The 17,029-nt window shown below is 38.0% G+C and overlaps 1 protein-coding gene across 2 annotated transcripts; it reads right to left on the bottom strand.

Annotated features, from left to right (window-relative positions):
- Nucleotides 1-1,079: 1,079 nt before the first annotated feature.
- LOC110111451 lies at nt 1,080-15,786 on the bottom strand. 2 transcript variants are annotated; one of them, XR_003702666.1, is made up of 10 exons: nt 14,957-15,786; nt 9,844-9,927; nt 9,666-9,700; nt 9,374-9,503; nt 8,370-8,458; nt 2,872-2,980; nt 2,644-2,777; nt 2,365-2,413; nt 1,830-2,095; nt 1,080-1,194 (listed from the first exon to the last, which is right to left on the bottom strand). XR_003702666.1 is itself a non-coding variant. In XM_020843352.2 (9 exons), the coding sequence occupies exons 1-9, from the start codon at nt 15,200-15,202 to the stop codon at nt 2,018-2,020; spliced, it is 954 nt and encodes a 317-aa protein (XP_020699011.1). In that variant the 5' UTR covers nt 15,203-15,786; the 3' UTR covers nt 1,724-2,017. The 2 variants fall into 2 exon arrangements, 1 of the variants encoding a protein (XP_020699011.1); XM_020843352.2 differs by lacking the exon at nt 1,080-1,194 and having other exon boundaries at nt 1,724-2,095.
- Nucleotides 15,787-17,029: the final 1,243 nt, after the last annotated feature.

Genomic DNA, 17,029 nt, shown 5'->3' with positions numbered 1-17,029 from the left:
CAAATAGCCTGCACAGGCTCCGACTCCGAGCTTCATTACGTGAACACTTGCACACCGGACCCGACCCGCTCATCCGACAAAGCTTTCATGCCGTCCGACCCAATCCGCAAGCTGAGCCTTCTTGGGATTCTGCTATTCAGCCATATCCCAGATCGAATCGCCTCTGTTCTGTGCGAACGAACCTCACTTGCACCTCATGCATTTCTCCTGAATGTACGAGCAAGCCATCGAACTCCTTTGGCTTTTTTGATCTCTTTCTGTTTGATTGCCTATCCTCTGTCCATCAATCACACATGCGAAGCGGCACGAACGACCCTTCTGCCTCCATCTATAGTTCTGATCCAAGCGACCTCCGTCGTCCAATCTACCAATGTCGCCTAGATGACCGCCCTAGTTTCACCATATCCAATGGAAGCATCACAAAAATCGGAACCCCATTCCTCCGGCTTTCGCAAGTGCGGGAAACCACGTTCTTCCACAGGGCCCAACATTCTTCACTCACTACCACCCTCCCTATCATCCACCATCAACTCAGGAAGCATTCACGACCACCTTTCTCCATTCCCAGAAGCTAGAGGCCTCTCTCTCTCCACACCTGATGACAGCGGCACTGCCTCCAAATCCTCCCACAGTCGCCGCCGCAACTCACCGAATAAATCGATCAAAATCGAAGCACCGGAGAAATTGCGTAAAAACACCCTTCTTCTCCCCTTTCTTGGACAGAACACATTCCTCCTCATTTTCGATCTTACTCCGTTGCCTCAATCAGGCTCTGATAACAAATGTCGGATCTTGAATGAGAGGAAGAAGCACTTCCTTTCAAGATCTTGAGGAAGAAGCACTTACTACCATCTGCCCTATCGGCTAAAGAGAAAGCATGCCCGCGACAGAAAGAATCGAATAGAAGGGAAGTACTGGAGCCGAGAACGCCAACGTCCAGCAACTCGCTTCACGAATTTGGAAAGATTTCTTCTGCCAAGCGTCTGCTGCTACGAGATTTTACGGGAAGACGTGCAAGATTTCAAAAGTAAAACAAATCCCATCATTCGTTTGGTTCTTGATCTGGAAATGATTCAAATTTGCTTGAGAAATGCTCTGGATTTCAACCCGAGTCAACTGGGTTCATATTTGTTGCAATTGAGTCCAAATTGAACTTAATTTGGCTCACTTCGCCCTCCATTTGGCTCGTTCGAGCTGATTTAAGAAAATTGAATTCAAATTGTTACAATCTGATTTAATTTGAGTTCGATTGAGTCAAATCGACTTAAATTGGGTTTGAATCGAGCTTGGTTTGATGAAACTCGCATCGATTTGGATTTAATACACGTCATTTATGTCAATTTATTAAAATTACGCTCAACTCGACGTCAAATTGCATTAAATTGTGTTCGACAGTGCCAAAGGGCATCGAACAAGCTTAATTGAACTTTGTCAGGTCTAATTTTGATCCAATTTGAGCTGACTTGAGTTCAATAGGTTATGATTGAGTCAATTTAACGACACTTAACTCGATCAATGCAATAAGACCCGGATCGGCATCGATTTGAATCAATTTAGGCTCAGCACGGTCCAACCGAGTCAATTGAGCATGCTCGTAGGCAAATGTGCTAAAAGCAGGGTCAACAAGATGATTTTTAATGGTACCTTACAAGTCACAAAAATAAAGAATATACCGTTGAAGATGACATCCTGCTAACCAATTAATAAACAAAAAACTTGCAACTTAATATCCATTTGGGATGACTATAATCTTTTTTAAAAGTGATTATAAAGATATTGTTGTTGCAGTTTGAAAAAATGAAAAAGTAAAAAAATTGTCCCAAACTAACCCTTAGGCTTCGTTCAGCTTTAAGTAGTAAGAAAGCCGTCCCAAACGAAGCTTTAATCAACTCCTATTTTCTTGACTGAACCTTTAATTTGAGGACAAATGAAGTTATGCAATAGGCAACTAAATATAAATAGTTACAGTAAATAAATTGTTGAATAATATACAGCCGAAGCCTCCATTTGCTATCTTTCACATAACTCCTCTTCCTTGTTGATGAATTTTTGATATGGAAACCACCATGCCGGCTAAATTAATGAAGTAGGATTCCTGCCACAAACATCATTCATTAAGTTTAATTACAGGATTAGGGCCTCTGTGGTGCAGAAAATTCTTCTTTCTTCTATGTGCAAAATAATCATTCATTAAGGCTTCGTTGGGGACGACTTTCTTTTTACTTTTTAAAGCAACTTTTTAGTGCCAAAATTTTAATTTTTTATAAAAAAATTATTTTAAGGAGTAAGAAAGCCGTCCCAAACAAAGCCTAAGTTTTTAATTCAGATACTCGACCAAAAAGTTTCAAAGAGTAAGGTACTTACTATCTCTAAGGGAGTTACGCGGTGAAGAAGAAACCCTTCAGATCTTTCACTGAAAAAGAAGACACATTTGATAATTGATGTATCTAACCCAAATTTAGCCACCTCTGACACACTAACTGACACAGATTTAGGCTTCATTTGGGACGGCTTTCTTACTTCTTCTTAAAGCAGCTTTTTAATACAAAAATTACAAAAAATTTAATTTTTGTACTAGAAAACTGCTTTAGGAAGTAGTAAGAAAGCCGTCCCAAACGAAGCCTCAGATAGAGAAGTTCTCACTTGACAATATTAAAATCTCCAGTTTCTGAGAAAGGAATTTGCTCTTGGAGTATAGGCCCAGGGTTGCCCAAGTAAGCTATGCCTCCAATGTTATAATGTTGCCCAGCGCAACCCAGCTGGCTCAAGTAGGCATCCTGAAGAGTTTTTCACCAAACGAATAGCTATAAGTTACAGATAATATCGTTTGTTAAATTGAAGATTCAAACAAAATAATAAGCCTCTGCATACCACTCCATAATTCAGAAATATTTGATGAATTGGCTGATAAAACACTATTGAATTCTGCGTATGCTTCTCTTGGCAGACCATCAGTGGATGAAATCCTACAACTATGCGCCTGCAATGATTTTGGCAATAGATTACAAAGAAAGGTTCTTCTTTAGAGGTTTAGTAGGGAAGCTACAGAGTTCAAAATTATTACAAATGATTTGAAGTGAAAAATATTCTTGTAAACATGAAGTACTAAGATCACAATATGATATAAGTTTCTAGAAACTGCTTATCTGAAATTGAAAAGAAACTGGTTTTATTTCTGTCATTCAAAATTACATAAGAGAGTTAACCTCTAAAATAAATTTTAAGATCTTGATGCGATAAGGTGAATAGGCCATGGTAAAAGATGAAAATATCAATTAAAGAACATAATGCTAAAAAAATAATTAAATGATAATTGTGAAAAATAAATATTCTCATTAGATTGATCCAAAATATATGAACTTAACTCTAAAGAGGATGGACATAAATAAAACTTTAGGTTCGGATAAAAATATACTTATTGATTTTTGATAAGTTGTATGTATTATTATTTTAACTTTTTCAATGACTTCAACGAGAAAGAGGATATCAACTGATTGAAAAAAATATTTTGCTGCAGATATCTAAACTAGAGATGCTTAGGATAGCTATAAGTATAAGGATAATTGAACCTATGGGTCATAAGATGAAGTTATGGTTGAGAGGAATGGAATATAGGCTAGAAAATGTATGCCAATATGTTAGGAAGATCCACTAACGAGGTGAATTTTGTGCTAAGGAAATGAATTAAAAATATAGAGAGCAATTAGAAAGAGAGTGTGTTTAAAGGTGTAATTTTTACTAATCTTAAGGAGATAAGCTACATTTCTCCTTAATAAGGTATATAGTGTCCAACATATATCGGACACACGATATGCGTCCGACACTCCTTCGATACTTATCGAACATGCAGAAGACGTGTCTAATTAAAAAAATCAAAAATAAATTGGACACGCGTGTCTTAAATATTTTATGAATTTTTTAATATAATTTCTTATATTTCAAATTTTTTATTTATTAAAAAAAAGTTTATTTCCTCACAACAGCCTCAAGTCAATTGTCCGCACTCAATACCCCATTCCCTGAGCATACCACTTTCATTTCTATCTACAGATCACAATTAGGGTTCCACAACAACGTCCAATGCCATCGCAGCATCAACTTTCAACCCTGTTACAACATCAACGTTTCAAAACAATCTAAAAATCAAAGTTTGACACTAACAATTTCTACCCCCACAATCAAACCCTTGTGTTGTCTCAACATCTCATCTTTGACCAACAACAACTCAACATATATGACAGACGTTGTCTCGACATTGGAGCTCGACGCTCGACTCTTGACAGCATTGTCGTCTCCACTCTCAACGCTTGAAGCACAACATCGACGTCCAACTCTTGGCATCTAATACTAATTATTTTAAGCATAAATTCTAGTTAAATGATTTATTATTTCTCAATTATTATTAATATTATCTTACTTAATTTCTATGTACTATTTTTAAGTTATAAAAATTATAATACCATGTCCAACCCCGGTCCATATCCTATATTTTTAATAATTGACATGTCCCGTGTCCGTATCGTCATGTCTGTGTCTGTGCATCATCAGAGATAAGTAATTGAGTACCAGGAGAATTGATTTAGAACATATTAATAAAACAAATGTTTGATCTATTGAGCAGATCTAATAGATCATTCATGAGATCTTCTACAAAAAAAAAAAAGGAAGTTGATACATCCTATCATCTACGACACAACTTGGGCATCATGCCTTGGAAAGATAAAAAAATTTATGTTCATAGAAATTTTAATTAGCCACTTTCTTAAAATTGCCAATAGTGATGATTCTCAAAGCATACTGTAAAGATTAAAAAAATATGTCGCAAAGAGTTCATGGGCGCAATCAAACAATCAATTGGATGCCATACAAGAGATATTAAGGTCCCAAAAAAATTGAATTGTTTGATTAAAATTCAGATTACTACAGATATGAATAAGTACAGTTTTTTTTAATATGTTAGAGCAACCTTAATATTGAATTTGTAATCCAGAATTAGGAAAATTTCCAGCTCAAATTATTTTTTAATTTTGAACTTATCTAAACTGTTATTATAAATAGTATTTTTTTCTTTTGGTGGCATTTCTATAACTGAATTAGATCGATCTCCGCTATAATTGTGATGGGAACATCAGATCATGGAAGGTTTATTAGAGGCGTGGCCGTTGTTCTACGGTCACGATTGAGTCATTGTATTTTTTATTTATCCTATATATTTTCTTAATTATATTATCGTATTTTATTTGCTTTCTTTAGTTTCCCTTTGTACCCTCTTATGAAGGGATGTCGTATGTAAGCCTAAGGGGCATTAGTGTCTTTTGTCTTTAAGTCTTTTGTATGAGGCTTTATATAGCCCTCCCTATTTTCTTTTGAGGTTAATGAATGATTATTGGAGAAATTTTATCTTATTGTTGGAGTTCTTGAGAGAGCTTGAGAGATCGGAGAGAGATCCCTTGGAGAGGGAGAACGGAGAGAGATTCCTTGGAGAGGGAGATCGGCACATCACCCACCAAACTTGGAGACGGCCGGGTTCGTGGTTTCCTATCGTCGTCTTACTTCACCCCATCTCCCTCCATCTAGCCGTTGGCCAAGGTCCATCCACTCCTTGCCGCCGGCCACCTAACCTCCCCTCTCGATTCATCTTCCCACCACCCAATTTCCCCACACCAATCCCTCCCTCACCCGCTGACCCCAACCCCTAGCTGCCGGCCCCACTACTTTCCCCTTCATCTTTGGGTTTCTTAATTTGGTGAATGCAATTTGGAAACAATTTGAAATTCAAATCATCTAAAATTTGAATTTCAAAATTCTTTCCTAACTTAATTCATCTATTTAAGGAAATTACTTAATTTAAATCAATTTAAATGTTATATTCGAATTGGATTTAATTTATTGCTTTCCTAATTCATAAAACTAAATTAAGGAGCCTTAATCCCCCCCCCATTAATTACTCCTTACCTCATGTATGTCGTCAGCCCCCCTATAGGGAAACTTGAGATTTATTTCCTAACTCCCCTCTAGCCCCTCTTGGAAGTTTTTCTAAATATCACCCCACCCCCCTTGGCCGAATTTTATCAAATCCCCTTGCTCCTAATTTATTTCCTAAAACCAAATATTGGATTTGGGAAATAAATCTTAACTCCATTCTCATGATTCCATCAGCGCCACCCCCCCCACTCTCTCATTAACTCCTCACCGGAATTTAGGAATTGAGATTTCCCTCTTGATTTCCCATCTTCCACTTTCAAAATTTTGAAACTAAATTCAAATTTTGGAAGGGAAATTGCTCCTTGGCTCCTACCCCATTCAAGTTGAAGAGAAACTTATTTCTCCTCAACAGTATTCAAGAGTGCTAGCAATCCTTGGGAAGACTTCATCATCTAGCTTTTATGGATGGCTGATCCATAAACTGAATACGGCCTCTCCTATGACGAACACGGGTTTGTGGGCATCTTACATTCAACCTTCTTCGACGTCCACCCGAGGGTCGACCACACGGTGGAAGATTACATCGAGCGAATCTTGGATACCTTGGTGGAAGCCATCGAAGAACAATTGGAGATCGTCGAGTGGAGGATCGCCACCGATCCTTGACGAAGGTTTCTTACGTTCCCCTTTTCTCTTATTTCTTGAATCTAACTTTTCTCGTGGTTTGATTGTAGTCACGAAGGCCGACCGTTGCTTGCTTCTGCTAAGCTTAGTAAACGTAGAATTTTGAGCGTATTCATGTGCTTGCTAATCTCGTTGTTAGATTAGGGATTTTTATTGAAGCTACTATTCTGGCATGATGTTGTTTTCTAATTTATTTTGAAGTTTCATATCTCTGGTTATGTGATTTAGCCTAAGCAGGCGTGACCCCTCTTATGTTTTATGTCGTTGTTTTAAATGCTTATAGTTGTTGTCGCTATTCTCTAATCAAGAGTTGTACAAGATCTTAATAAATTCATTGCATCCATACGTAGTTCTACATCAAATTGTCTATTTAAAAAACTAGAATTCAGCAACAAATCAACAAGAATTCCCCTAATTAATTTTCTATTCCCTCTTGTCCTCTTAGCCGAATTGCCCAGTCCACAAGAACTCGAACCTGGGTACCATTGTTGTAGCCACTAGCTTGCTGCTTCTTGCCTCCACTTGTGATGCTAGTCGCTAGTTATCTCGCTTCCTTTCTGTTAAACTCTTGTAGCAATGTTGATGGTTTATTACTATTGAAGCAACGGGTTGTTGTTGTTGTTGTTGCTGCTATTGCCAGGACACTATTTTGTAGCCACTATTTTACTGTGTTGCTATTAGGCCGGCCCCTCCTGGGCCGGTTGAACCGGTCCCTAGTGGACTGGTTTTTACCTATAGCAGGCAGCCCAAGCTGGGCGGAACCAGGGAAGAGAGAGAGGGCGGGGCGGATGCTCCTAGAGGGCCCACATGCTAATTAAATTTGCTTTGGAGGGAATTTTTAAATTAGGAGGCTGTTTAGGAAATTTGTAATTGTCCTTTGTCTTTAATTAGTTTCTTTTGGGGAAGGGTTATGGTTTTATGCTGGATTTTGAATTTCTCTTGAACTTCCTTGGAGTCTTGGGCTCTAGACTACCTTGTTTAGAGATTTGGGAGAGACGATCCTCCACTCGAATTGAGGATCTCTTGTATCTTGTTTTCGTGTTTTTTAGCTTTGATTCTCATATTGCAATCCATAGTTTTGGGACTGATTTCACACAGATTTTGCATTATTCTTGCTGTTTTCACCAATTAGAAATATGTTTGCTTGCAAACTCAAGTATTTCCCTCAGGGTTACTTGCGAACTCAAGTATTTCCTATCAGTTGCCTGCTAGTTGTCGATGTTGCTGATGTTCTTGTTGTTACTATGTTTGTTACAACTCTGTTGTTGCACTGCTGCTACAAAATCCAGCCAGCCCCAACACTTTGAAAGTCAAGAAAGGAATAAATAGAATCGAAATAAAGTAAATCAATGGCTAACCAAATCTAGCTAATCACGTTGCCAGACTAACACAGGAGATAGCTACAATGATGGAGTCACTGGAGTGGACAATAATGAGATCAATTATAGTTGTAATTAGTGGATCAAGTCCTATTTTTATTCCTGCTCATTCCATAACAAATGCAAATATGATTAGAGAGAATTAAGATGAGCATATGGCTACCACTTTAATAATTAGACCACCATTCAAAGTAAGAAAAATAGATTGCGCAATATATATAAAGCAAAGAACTTGGTGCATTTGACTAAAGAAACAAATAGAAACAGAAAAAAAGGCTAAAATTGTAATCAGAATTAATATCAGCATTCAATGTTGACTGGAAGGTAAAAAGCTCAATAATTTTCAATTTGCCATATACTATTTAAAGCATGAAGGAAAACCATTTACTGTCTGTCACAGATAATATCTGATGCATCCAATACAACTGAGCACTTTCAGATTCCTTCATTTCCTCCAGGCGCGTGAAATCCTTAGAGCATCAAGACAAATCAGCGATGAGTAAATCCGCTATACTCATGCGTGCTATAGCATATTTTAAATTTCTATGAATATTAATCAGGACATCTTAAAAATAGTATGGATCGTGTGAGTATTCAATCACTATGAAATGCTCTACAAAATGTTGATGAAATTCGCAAGTATAAGAAAATATAGCACACAAGTAACACATGAGCTAAAATTTCATAACATAGAAAGAAAGGATATGTGATAGGTACCACTTGAGTATTTCAAGTGATTCCTATTGGATCTAAGCCAAATCGCAACAAATCCGCTGTTTTCTACATGAGAAAACAGCCACCAAACACAAAAACAGTGGAAAAATCTGAGAGAACTCGTAGGGAAAATAGGAAAAAATAATAGCAAATGATTGAATTTCACTAGTCGATGCAAAAGACAAGAAATATACAAGTTTCCTTCGATTCGAGAGGAAGGAATAACTCTCCAAATCTCTAGCCGTAGCCTAGAGCCATAAAGAAAAACTAGCTCTCTCCCAAATCACATTCAAAATCAACATGAAAAACTCAAACCTAGGTTAACTCCCTCTTAATACAATCTAATTCAAAACAAAAGCAAAAGGACCTCTCTACCCTTCCTTCTCCCTCCAAAAACACTTAAACCATGTTTGAATTGCAAGTGGACCCCACCCCTTGGCCCTTTCCCTCTTCCGCCTCCCCCCTGTTCCGTTTCTGCCTGGAGAAGACCCGGACCGGCTGAGCATTCGTACATGTTAAGAGCATTTGTACAGTTTCTTTCATTGACACCAAGTTTATAATTCAGAAGACATTTCAAAATTATATGTCAAGTCTTTAAAAATATCTCCCCTTAATAGATATATCATTAATAATCAACTGAATACATTATGAAAATGCTAGTATCCTATTACCTGGAACAGTCCAGTTTCAATTCCAATAATGTCAAGTGTTTGGTCATAAGCTATCTTAATCTTCTTCAAGAAATATTTTTTTGATTTTCCAGACAAAGCCAAAGTAGAATTACCAGCCGTAGTAGTATACCTGCAAGTATTAAGATTTGACTGAATATTAGAATGTACGTTGACTTCAGAACAAATATCTTACACAAACAGACTGACGCTTGAAGTTGAGTATTTAGGAGAATAGCCAAGTGGCAACCAAAATTGCTAATCAAGACACTGGAAGGGTTTCCACGTTCCATACCAGGGGATCTTCAGCATGGGGAAATTTAAAGAGGCCTGCAAATGCACAAGATGATCGGTGACAAAGAGCAAATGCAGACAATCGAGAGTCTGATTGAATTCTTACAGCAGTTTCAAAGTGATGTTACATCAACATGTTTTTGCATAACTTATCCTTCATTTAGCAGTTAGAACATTACATGTTGCATGAGCGGGTCATCCTGTCCAAGATCCCCAATGTTGACCACAAACTTTGCATCATAAAGCACAGCAGTCCTACTCATCTTCAGAAAGAAAAAAACAATTTACAAAATCAGTCATTTAAGAACCGAATAGAAAGAGCAAAAAATAACAAAAAGTAGAAAAATAAAGTAAAACAAATAAAGTACACCCATCTATTATAAAAGTTGGAGAGACCCGTAGAGTCTCAATTTCTTTCTAATGAATGCATGTCATTAAATTGAACACCATACTGCCATTAAATTGAACACCTTTATAAGATGGTGTAACTCTTGAGCAACACCGGTTGTACCACCAGGACCATGATGATAGATTTATCTCTTGGAGATATCAACTTAACTCCTTCGTTGACATCAAGTCATCTCCCTTCTTAGAATTAAGTCATGTCCTTCACTGACTAAGGCTTCATTTGGAACGGCTTCTTTATTGCTTTCAAAAATAATTTTTTAGTACAAAATTTTCTAATTTAAGAAATTTTTTAACTAAGCATTAGATTTAGAAAGCAGCAATAAAGCTATCTCAAACGAAGCCTAAATGTCAATCAAGCCACGACATGCAGCTCATGGACACAGATGCCCCCTTTTAATGTCTCCAGTCATCCGCTCCTATCAATGTCTCAAGCCTCCCACAGATGTCCCCCTTAGGTCTGCTATAGGCTCAACCTTTAAGACATGCACTCGTTACCATCAGACTTGCCCCTATCGCCACCTTCTACCCTCTCACAATCGCCTCATTTAGGTTGGTTGCGGTTTTTAACTTTAGATTACTATTGTTACAATTGTCAAACTTAATATTTTCATAGATTTAAAGTTTGCAGCAACCATCACTCTTTTGTTGGTTGCAATCTTAAGGTCTGATGCTGCTATCAAAACATAAAAAATGACATCAAAGGGTCATCATCACCATCAAAGGTTTCAGCATCTCACAGGCCCTCCATCCTAAAAGTAGGAGATAATGAAAAGCTCCATTCTTACCGAGATAGATATTTGAAAATAGCAAGCAATCCATGATAAGTGTTGACTCCTTGATCATACTACTTCTAGCTTCATCCTCAACTCTATAGCCAACATGTCGTTCACTCTTTTTTTTTTTTGCAACAAGCTCATTTTCTCCTTTATCAGTTTTGTCAGTTGCAACTCTACTAGCTTTGATGTTGTTGCATCCTGGAATATTCATGGCGGTAGAGAAGTATATAGTTTAACATTTTAGCATTGTACGAAGATCTAACACACAATCATATGAAAGAGAGAGGGTACAACATTTATAAGAGACACCAGAATTTTTACGTGGAAACCTCTGAAAAAGGGCAAAAAACCATGGGGTCTGGCCCAGTTTGAATGAATCCACTAGTATTTGCAGTTGATTACAAATGAGGTCCTTCCTTGGGAGAAGGCCTTGGCTTGATGTTACAAATGTACATCATATAGAGCGCATTACATGGTGGGAGTTACAATAATCAACATAGACATATTTATTTGGTTGGCAGGACCATAGTCGATAGGATCAAGGTTGGAAAGACTGTAGAAGGTGATGGAAATTGAAAGGACCGTAGTTGGCAGAAGACCGGGGTCATAAAGACCATAGTTGGCGAAGGAGGTCACCGTAGTAGGCGACGAAGGTCGGAAGGACCGTAGTCTGCAGGAGACTAGGGTCAGAAAGACTGTTGTCTTGCGAGGGAGGTTGGAAGGACCGTAGTCGGCAGGAGACTAGCGTCAAAAATACTGTTGTCTGGTGAGGGAGGGAGGAAGGACCGTTGTAGGCAATGGAGGTCGGAAGGACCGTAGTCGGCAGGAGACTGGGGTCAGAAAGACCATTGTCTGGCGAGAAAGGTCGGAAGGACCGTAGTCAGCAAGAGACAGGGGTTAGAAAGACCGTTGACTGACGAGGGAAGTCAGAAGGACTGTAGCAGGTTACGGAGGTCGGAAGGACCGTAGTCGGCAGGAGACGGGTCAGAAAGACCATTGTCTGGCGAGGGAGGTTGAAAGGACCGTAGCAGGTGATGGAGGTCAAAATGATCATAGTCGGCAGAAAACTGGGTCAGAAAGACCGTTGTCTGGCGAGGGAGGTCAGAAGGACCGATCGACAGTAGACTGGGGTCAAAAAGACCGTTCTCTGGAGAGGGAGGTCGGAAGGACCGTAGTAGGCGACGGAGGTCGGAAGGACCGTAATCGGCAGGAGACTGGGATCAGAAAGACCATTGTCTGGCGAGGGAGGTCGGAAGGACCGTAGTCGGCAGGAGACCGAGGTCATAAAGACCATAGTAGTAGAGCGGTACTCTGGTAGAACTTTGGGCACCAGGTTGTGATCCGGTAGAAGTTCGGGTCTCAAGTGGTGGTTTGAAAGAAATCAGGGCCTCAGAAAGACCGTTCTCTATCAAGGAGGAGTTAAATGGCAGGAGCTTTCTTCCTTCTTCTTTCTTGACTCTTCCCCCCTATTTTCAAGAGGAAATGAGATTCTATTTATAGAATTCTTGATTGGCATGACTTATAAATAAGTGGAAGATCAAGGGTAAATTGGGAGTGGTCTGGATGGACGGTCGATCTTGATTCCTACGATCATGCACCATTTAATGGACCTTTGACTGTCTTAATGATATCAGAATTTGATGATCTTGGGCTTGTTGGATTCGTCTTATCGAGGCGCTCGATTCGACAATAAGCATGTCACGATTGGAGACCGTTGGTAACCCAAATTATGGTTTGATCCTTCTAAAAGTGCTCCGAGACTTTGCTTTGGACTCATTTGGGCTCGGATTGGGTCAATTGGGTTCGTGTTTCCAAGACGCTCAGTTTGACTACAAGTTTGTTGGAATCAGAGTTCGGATGATCTTAATTTTAATTTTTGAAGCTTCCAACTTGATTTTGCCTCAAGATTCGTGCATGATCAAGATAATTTTTTGATGATGTATCATATGCCTACTCCTCTTCATGTAACTATCATAAGCTTTATAGCCTGGCTACATCAACAATAATCCTTATTGAAACTTTTTTTTTGTCTACTTGTTAGTTAGACACATTTTTTCACTCCGTCGTATTATTTCATTGCTTCGGTTAACCACGTTGCTGACATCTTTACAAATGGAATATTGATGTAGACAAGGGGGGGGGGGGGGTCAACTCATGTCCAAAATAAATCAATTTTGGCTTCCCCCAAGTTTACAAGTTCAATCAATTTGAGCTGAAATTTTAGCTCATTTATGAGTTGGTCTTTAGTTCATTTATTGAACTAAGGGTTAGCTCATTATTAGCTAACATTTTAGTTCATATTTATCTTTTATTAAATGTTATAGTTTTTATTATTATATGTTTTTAATTATGTTAGTATCTTGAAATTCCAAAGCGGCTTTTGGAATTCCAAGATGTTGTTTCATTTTCCCATTCGGTGGCTCTTTGAATTCCACCATGGGCTTTTATTTGTTGTGCCTTTGCCCCTTGGATTTCCGGCCGGCTGCTGGTTTTCCGAGCCTGGGTGGTTTCCCGTGGCTGTGGCTCCTTGGTTCCGTGCGGCCTCCTTGTCTCCCGCGGCTGCTGCTTCGGTTCCTAGGCTTGGGCTATTTTCCGTGATGCATGGGAGGGATTTCCGTGCTTAGGTTCTTTTGCAAATTAATGTTATGTGTCTTTTGATATTCCCTTTCATACCTATATATATGGGGGATTTGTATATTTTAAAATAGTTGAATGAAATGTTATTTTTGGAAAAGCTATAACCTGTTGGTTTGCTTGGATAAGCTTGCGAGCTTTGTCCGTCTTCTTTCTCATCCCCTCCGAAAATCTTGCGAGCTCTTTCCAACCTTTCGTCTTGGCTTCTAATCTCTTCTTCTCTCCGCAAGTGTCACTCCACCTGTATCTTTCTTCCAAGTGTAGCAACTTTAGGCTGTATGATTTTTTATAAGTTTTGATTTGAGTTTAATTTGATTTGATTTTTAATAATATGAATTTGGTTTATATTAATTTTGTGCTCAAATCCTTAAGGAAAATATTGAGGATGACATTTTTTTTAAGGTGGATAGATTGTAATAGCCCGTATTTTGAGCTCATTATATGTGGTTAAATATTTTCAGATCATGGTAGAGGATCAAGTGTGTTAGATTGATCAGATCAGGATTTCTCAGGTTTTATTTATTTTTTAGTTATTCTTGTGTACTCATGATAGAATAGTAGTAGTATGCTTATATGGATAGTGAGTAGTATATATAATTTTTTTTAGAAATGGAAATAGATGTACATATAGATGCTTTGAATTCTAGAATTGTTTTGTTGTTTATTTCTGATAAATAAAGTTAGATAGCTTTGATATTGTTTCTCAAAAGATAAAAGAATAAATCTTCCCATTTAGATTCTGGGGCACCACATAATTGATCCAAGCTAGATGAATTTTCTGCCAAGTAAGTCTCGATTTTTCAGCCAAACAGCTTTGGGAATACTAAAGCATGAGAGCAAAATGTTCTGAAACAATTTTGGATGGATTATGTTGAAGGATTATATTAAAATAATTTTTAGAAGTTAGCAGGTTGAATTATGTTGAAGGATCATGCCGCAATCATTTTCTTGAACCAACAACCAAAAAATTCTAACCACAGTAAATTTTATTTCGAGTAATTATCAAATAGGCAATCCACTCTTATTTCGGCATACAATAGCTTATGGAAGGACTTGCGTAGAGGCGGGCCACTTTGTAACAATTTTTTTAGAAATAGTGAAACCTATTCTGACTGGGCAAGATCCCGCGGATTCTCCCCTCCAAAGACTTTTTTTATGTAAAAGGTGACGTGCTATTTATTTTACAAAACTAATTGTGTCTGCGAGATTAAAAATGGCGCCATGTCAATCGATATCAAACTCACCCTACCGGCTCTACATCCCGCTTGCAACAAAGTGAAGAATACGAACATCTTTTCTTTCCAGTCATGTCATATATAAAACGAATCAATCCTTTCTTAAAATGTAAGAAGATGCCAAAAAAAAAAATAGCAGATTAAAACCCAAACCTAAATTAGAAAAAAGAAGCACAAATCAACTGTAGAAAACGCCGACACATCTCAAAACCAGGGCAAGCGAGAAGAGAACCGCAAACCTGTTGTAAAAGCTGGGATTTCTCATCGGCGGGCCAAAACCCTCCTCGAACGCTGAGAAAGTAAAAATCCATTAACTCCCTTCTCCTCGTTCTTCCGCTCATTAACCCAGGTTTCCGCGACTGCTGCGGCGTTCCAATGCTGAAGGCGCCGTAAAGGGCAAGGCAGAGCGCGGCCTGTGTCAAGAGAGTACCCCGCCATGAGAGCTGCTCGCTGGAGCGACGACGACGATTGCTCTCTTCCTCCATGGAAGAACAATTCCTTCCCTTAGTTTTTTTTTTTTGTTCTCTTCTGTTTTGTGCAATTTATAATGTTTCTTGCATGATCACTGTCATACTTTCCCCCTGGGAAATCTCTGTCATACTTTCGTATTTGCCAACGTTAATGCAATTATTGATATTCCATTTTTCCTTCTCCTTCAAAAGAGAAATCATTGATATTCCTTCGGTCAAAAGGCTTACCTTGTTGATCGAAACATTTGGCCTAATCAATCTAAAATTATTCTGTGCATACGTAATTCGGAGACTAATCAAAATGCATCACATTACCTTCTGATTAGCACTCGACTCGATACTGCTGATGTAATACATTTTGATTAGCACTCGACTCATCATATTTTAAACTACTTGATTTAATTTTAAATATTATAATAAGAGAGTAGGCACATATAGACGGAGAAATTATTACATGCGAATCCGAACAGAAAGAGTCTTGACTTACCCTGACACACCCTTTCTCTCTGTTTGTAAGGAGTCAACAAATTATCTTGTAAACCCTTAACCATGAGAGAGACTAAACATGATCAATTTGCTAATGTGTGAATTCTTTAGTACTCTCTAAAGACAGCATTGGCATCTAGTGTTCTAAGTATTTACAAATCTCTTTGCTAGTTTTGATACATTTTTATGAAAATTGATGAGCAGCTCCATCATCAATGAACCGAAAGGACATTAGGCCCCTCTATTGAATGATTCTTCATTTCGAGTGCAGTGTTAATCATCAAAAACAAGCTAAAAAGCAAAATAATGAGATATTGTTGGGTGTTACTTCGTTCTACTGCAGAATTATCCCACCGGATTTAGCTGGATTGGTGGGCGAGCATGATTGAAAACCCCCAACCCATATTCGAATCACCTCTCATGCAGCACGACTACTTAAGTGGAAAGAAAAATAACTGTGGGTCTTGCACCTGTAGGGCTAATTGCTGGTAGGCTCACCGAGGTATTAGTTATGCTAGCAAGTGCCTCAGAAAATGACAGTGGATAAATACCCCTGTTTCAAACCGCAATGCAGATGGTCCACTAGAAATTAAAATTAATATTAACTTCAAACTACAGTCAACTAAATGACGAAATTTAGAGAAAAAAATTAATATAGGTGTGTTTTCTAACTCCAAGCAACCAAATGGACCATTAATCAAAATCAAAATACTAATGTTTTGTTCACTAGAAATTAAAATATTTTTTATTACAACTGAGAAAATGTCAGCAATCATCCCAACAACAACAACAACAACATAGTCGACTAAATGAATTTTTTTTCTCCATTGTGCTCTGTTAAAAATTAAATTCTCATTAAATCTAATAAGAAAAAGATCATTTCTAATACGTTCTAATCAAGTCTTTTAGATCTATCTTTATCTTTCTTAACGCAAGTCAAATCTAATACATCTACTTTCCTAACCGAGTCGGAAGGCCGTCATTTTATATGACAAAATCATCTAAGACGGCTCTCTCTATCTTATCTCTGCAAAAAGCCAAAAGTTTAGGGAAACCAGAGTAACACAGTTGCTGCCTTATAATAACAGTTCAATCAAGAGAGCTTTTCTAGTTAATTTACATGGAAAAAACAGAAACTAATGGAACAGAGGTTACTTGTGAGCCAAATGTTGTGAAACTACAAAAATTTCAAAAGCAGTACTGCTTTGAACAATATTACTAGCTACCAAAAGTACTTTAAAATGTTAATTACAGTAGAATGGATCATTACAAGAGCAGTAAAATATTATTCTTCAATATCAATTGATATCTGTTGCAATAAAGGTTAATTCAAAGGGCAAATCAAACTCACATTCA

The sequence above is a fragment of the Dendrobium catenatum genome, unplaced genomic scaffold, assembly GCF_001605985.2.
Source record: "Dendrobium catenatum unplaced genomic scaffold, ASM160598v2 fragScaff_scaffold_1414, whole genome shotgun sequence".
Classification (NCBI taxonomy): Eukaryota; Viridiplantae; Streptophyta; class Magnoliopsida; order Asparagales; family Orchidaceae; genus Dendrobium; species Dendrobium catenatum.
The sequence above is the reverse complement of the archived record's forward strand: the minus strand, read 5'-3'. Positions and strand labels throughout refer to the sequence as shown.

What these genes read in the sequence shown, in the direction of transcription:
- LOC110111451 (XM_020843352.2), bottom strand. Translation starts at nt 15,202, where the DNA reads ATGGAGGAAGAGAGCAATCGTCGTCGTCGCTCCAGCGAGCAGCTCTCA. An exon ending in ATGACCCGCTCATGCAACAT is followed by an intron (nt 9,701 to 9,843) that starts GTAATGTTCTAA and finishes GTGCATTTGCAG; the next exon opens with GCCTCTTTAAATTTCCCCAT. An exon ending in CCCATGCTGAAGATCCCCTG is followed by an intron (nt 9,504 to 9,665) that starts GTATGGAACGTG and finishes TAATACTTGCAG; the next exon opens with GTATACTACTACGGCTGGTA.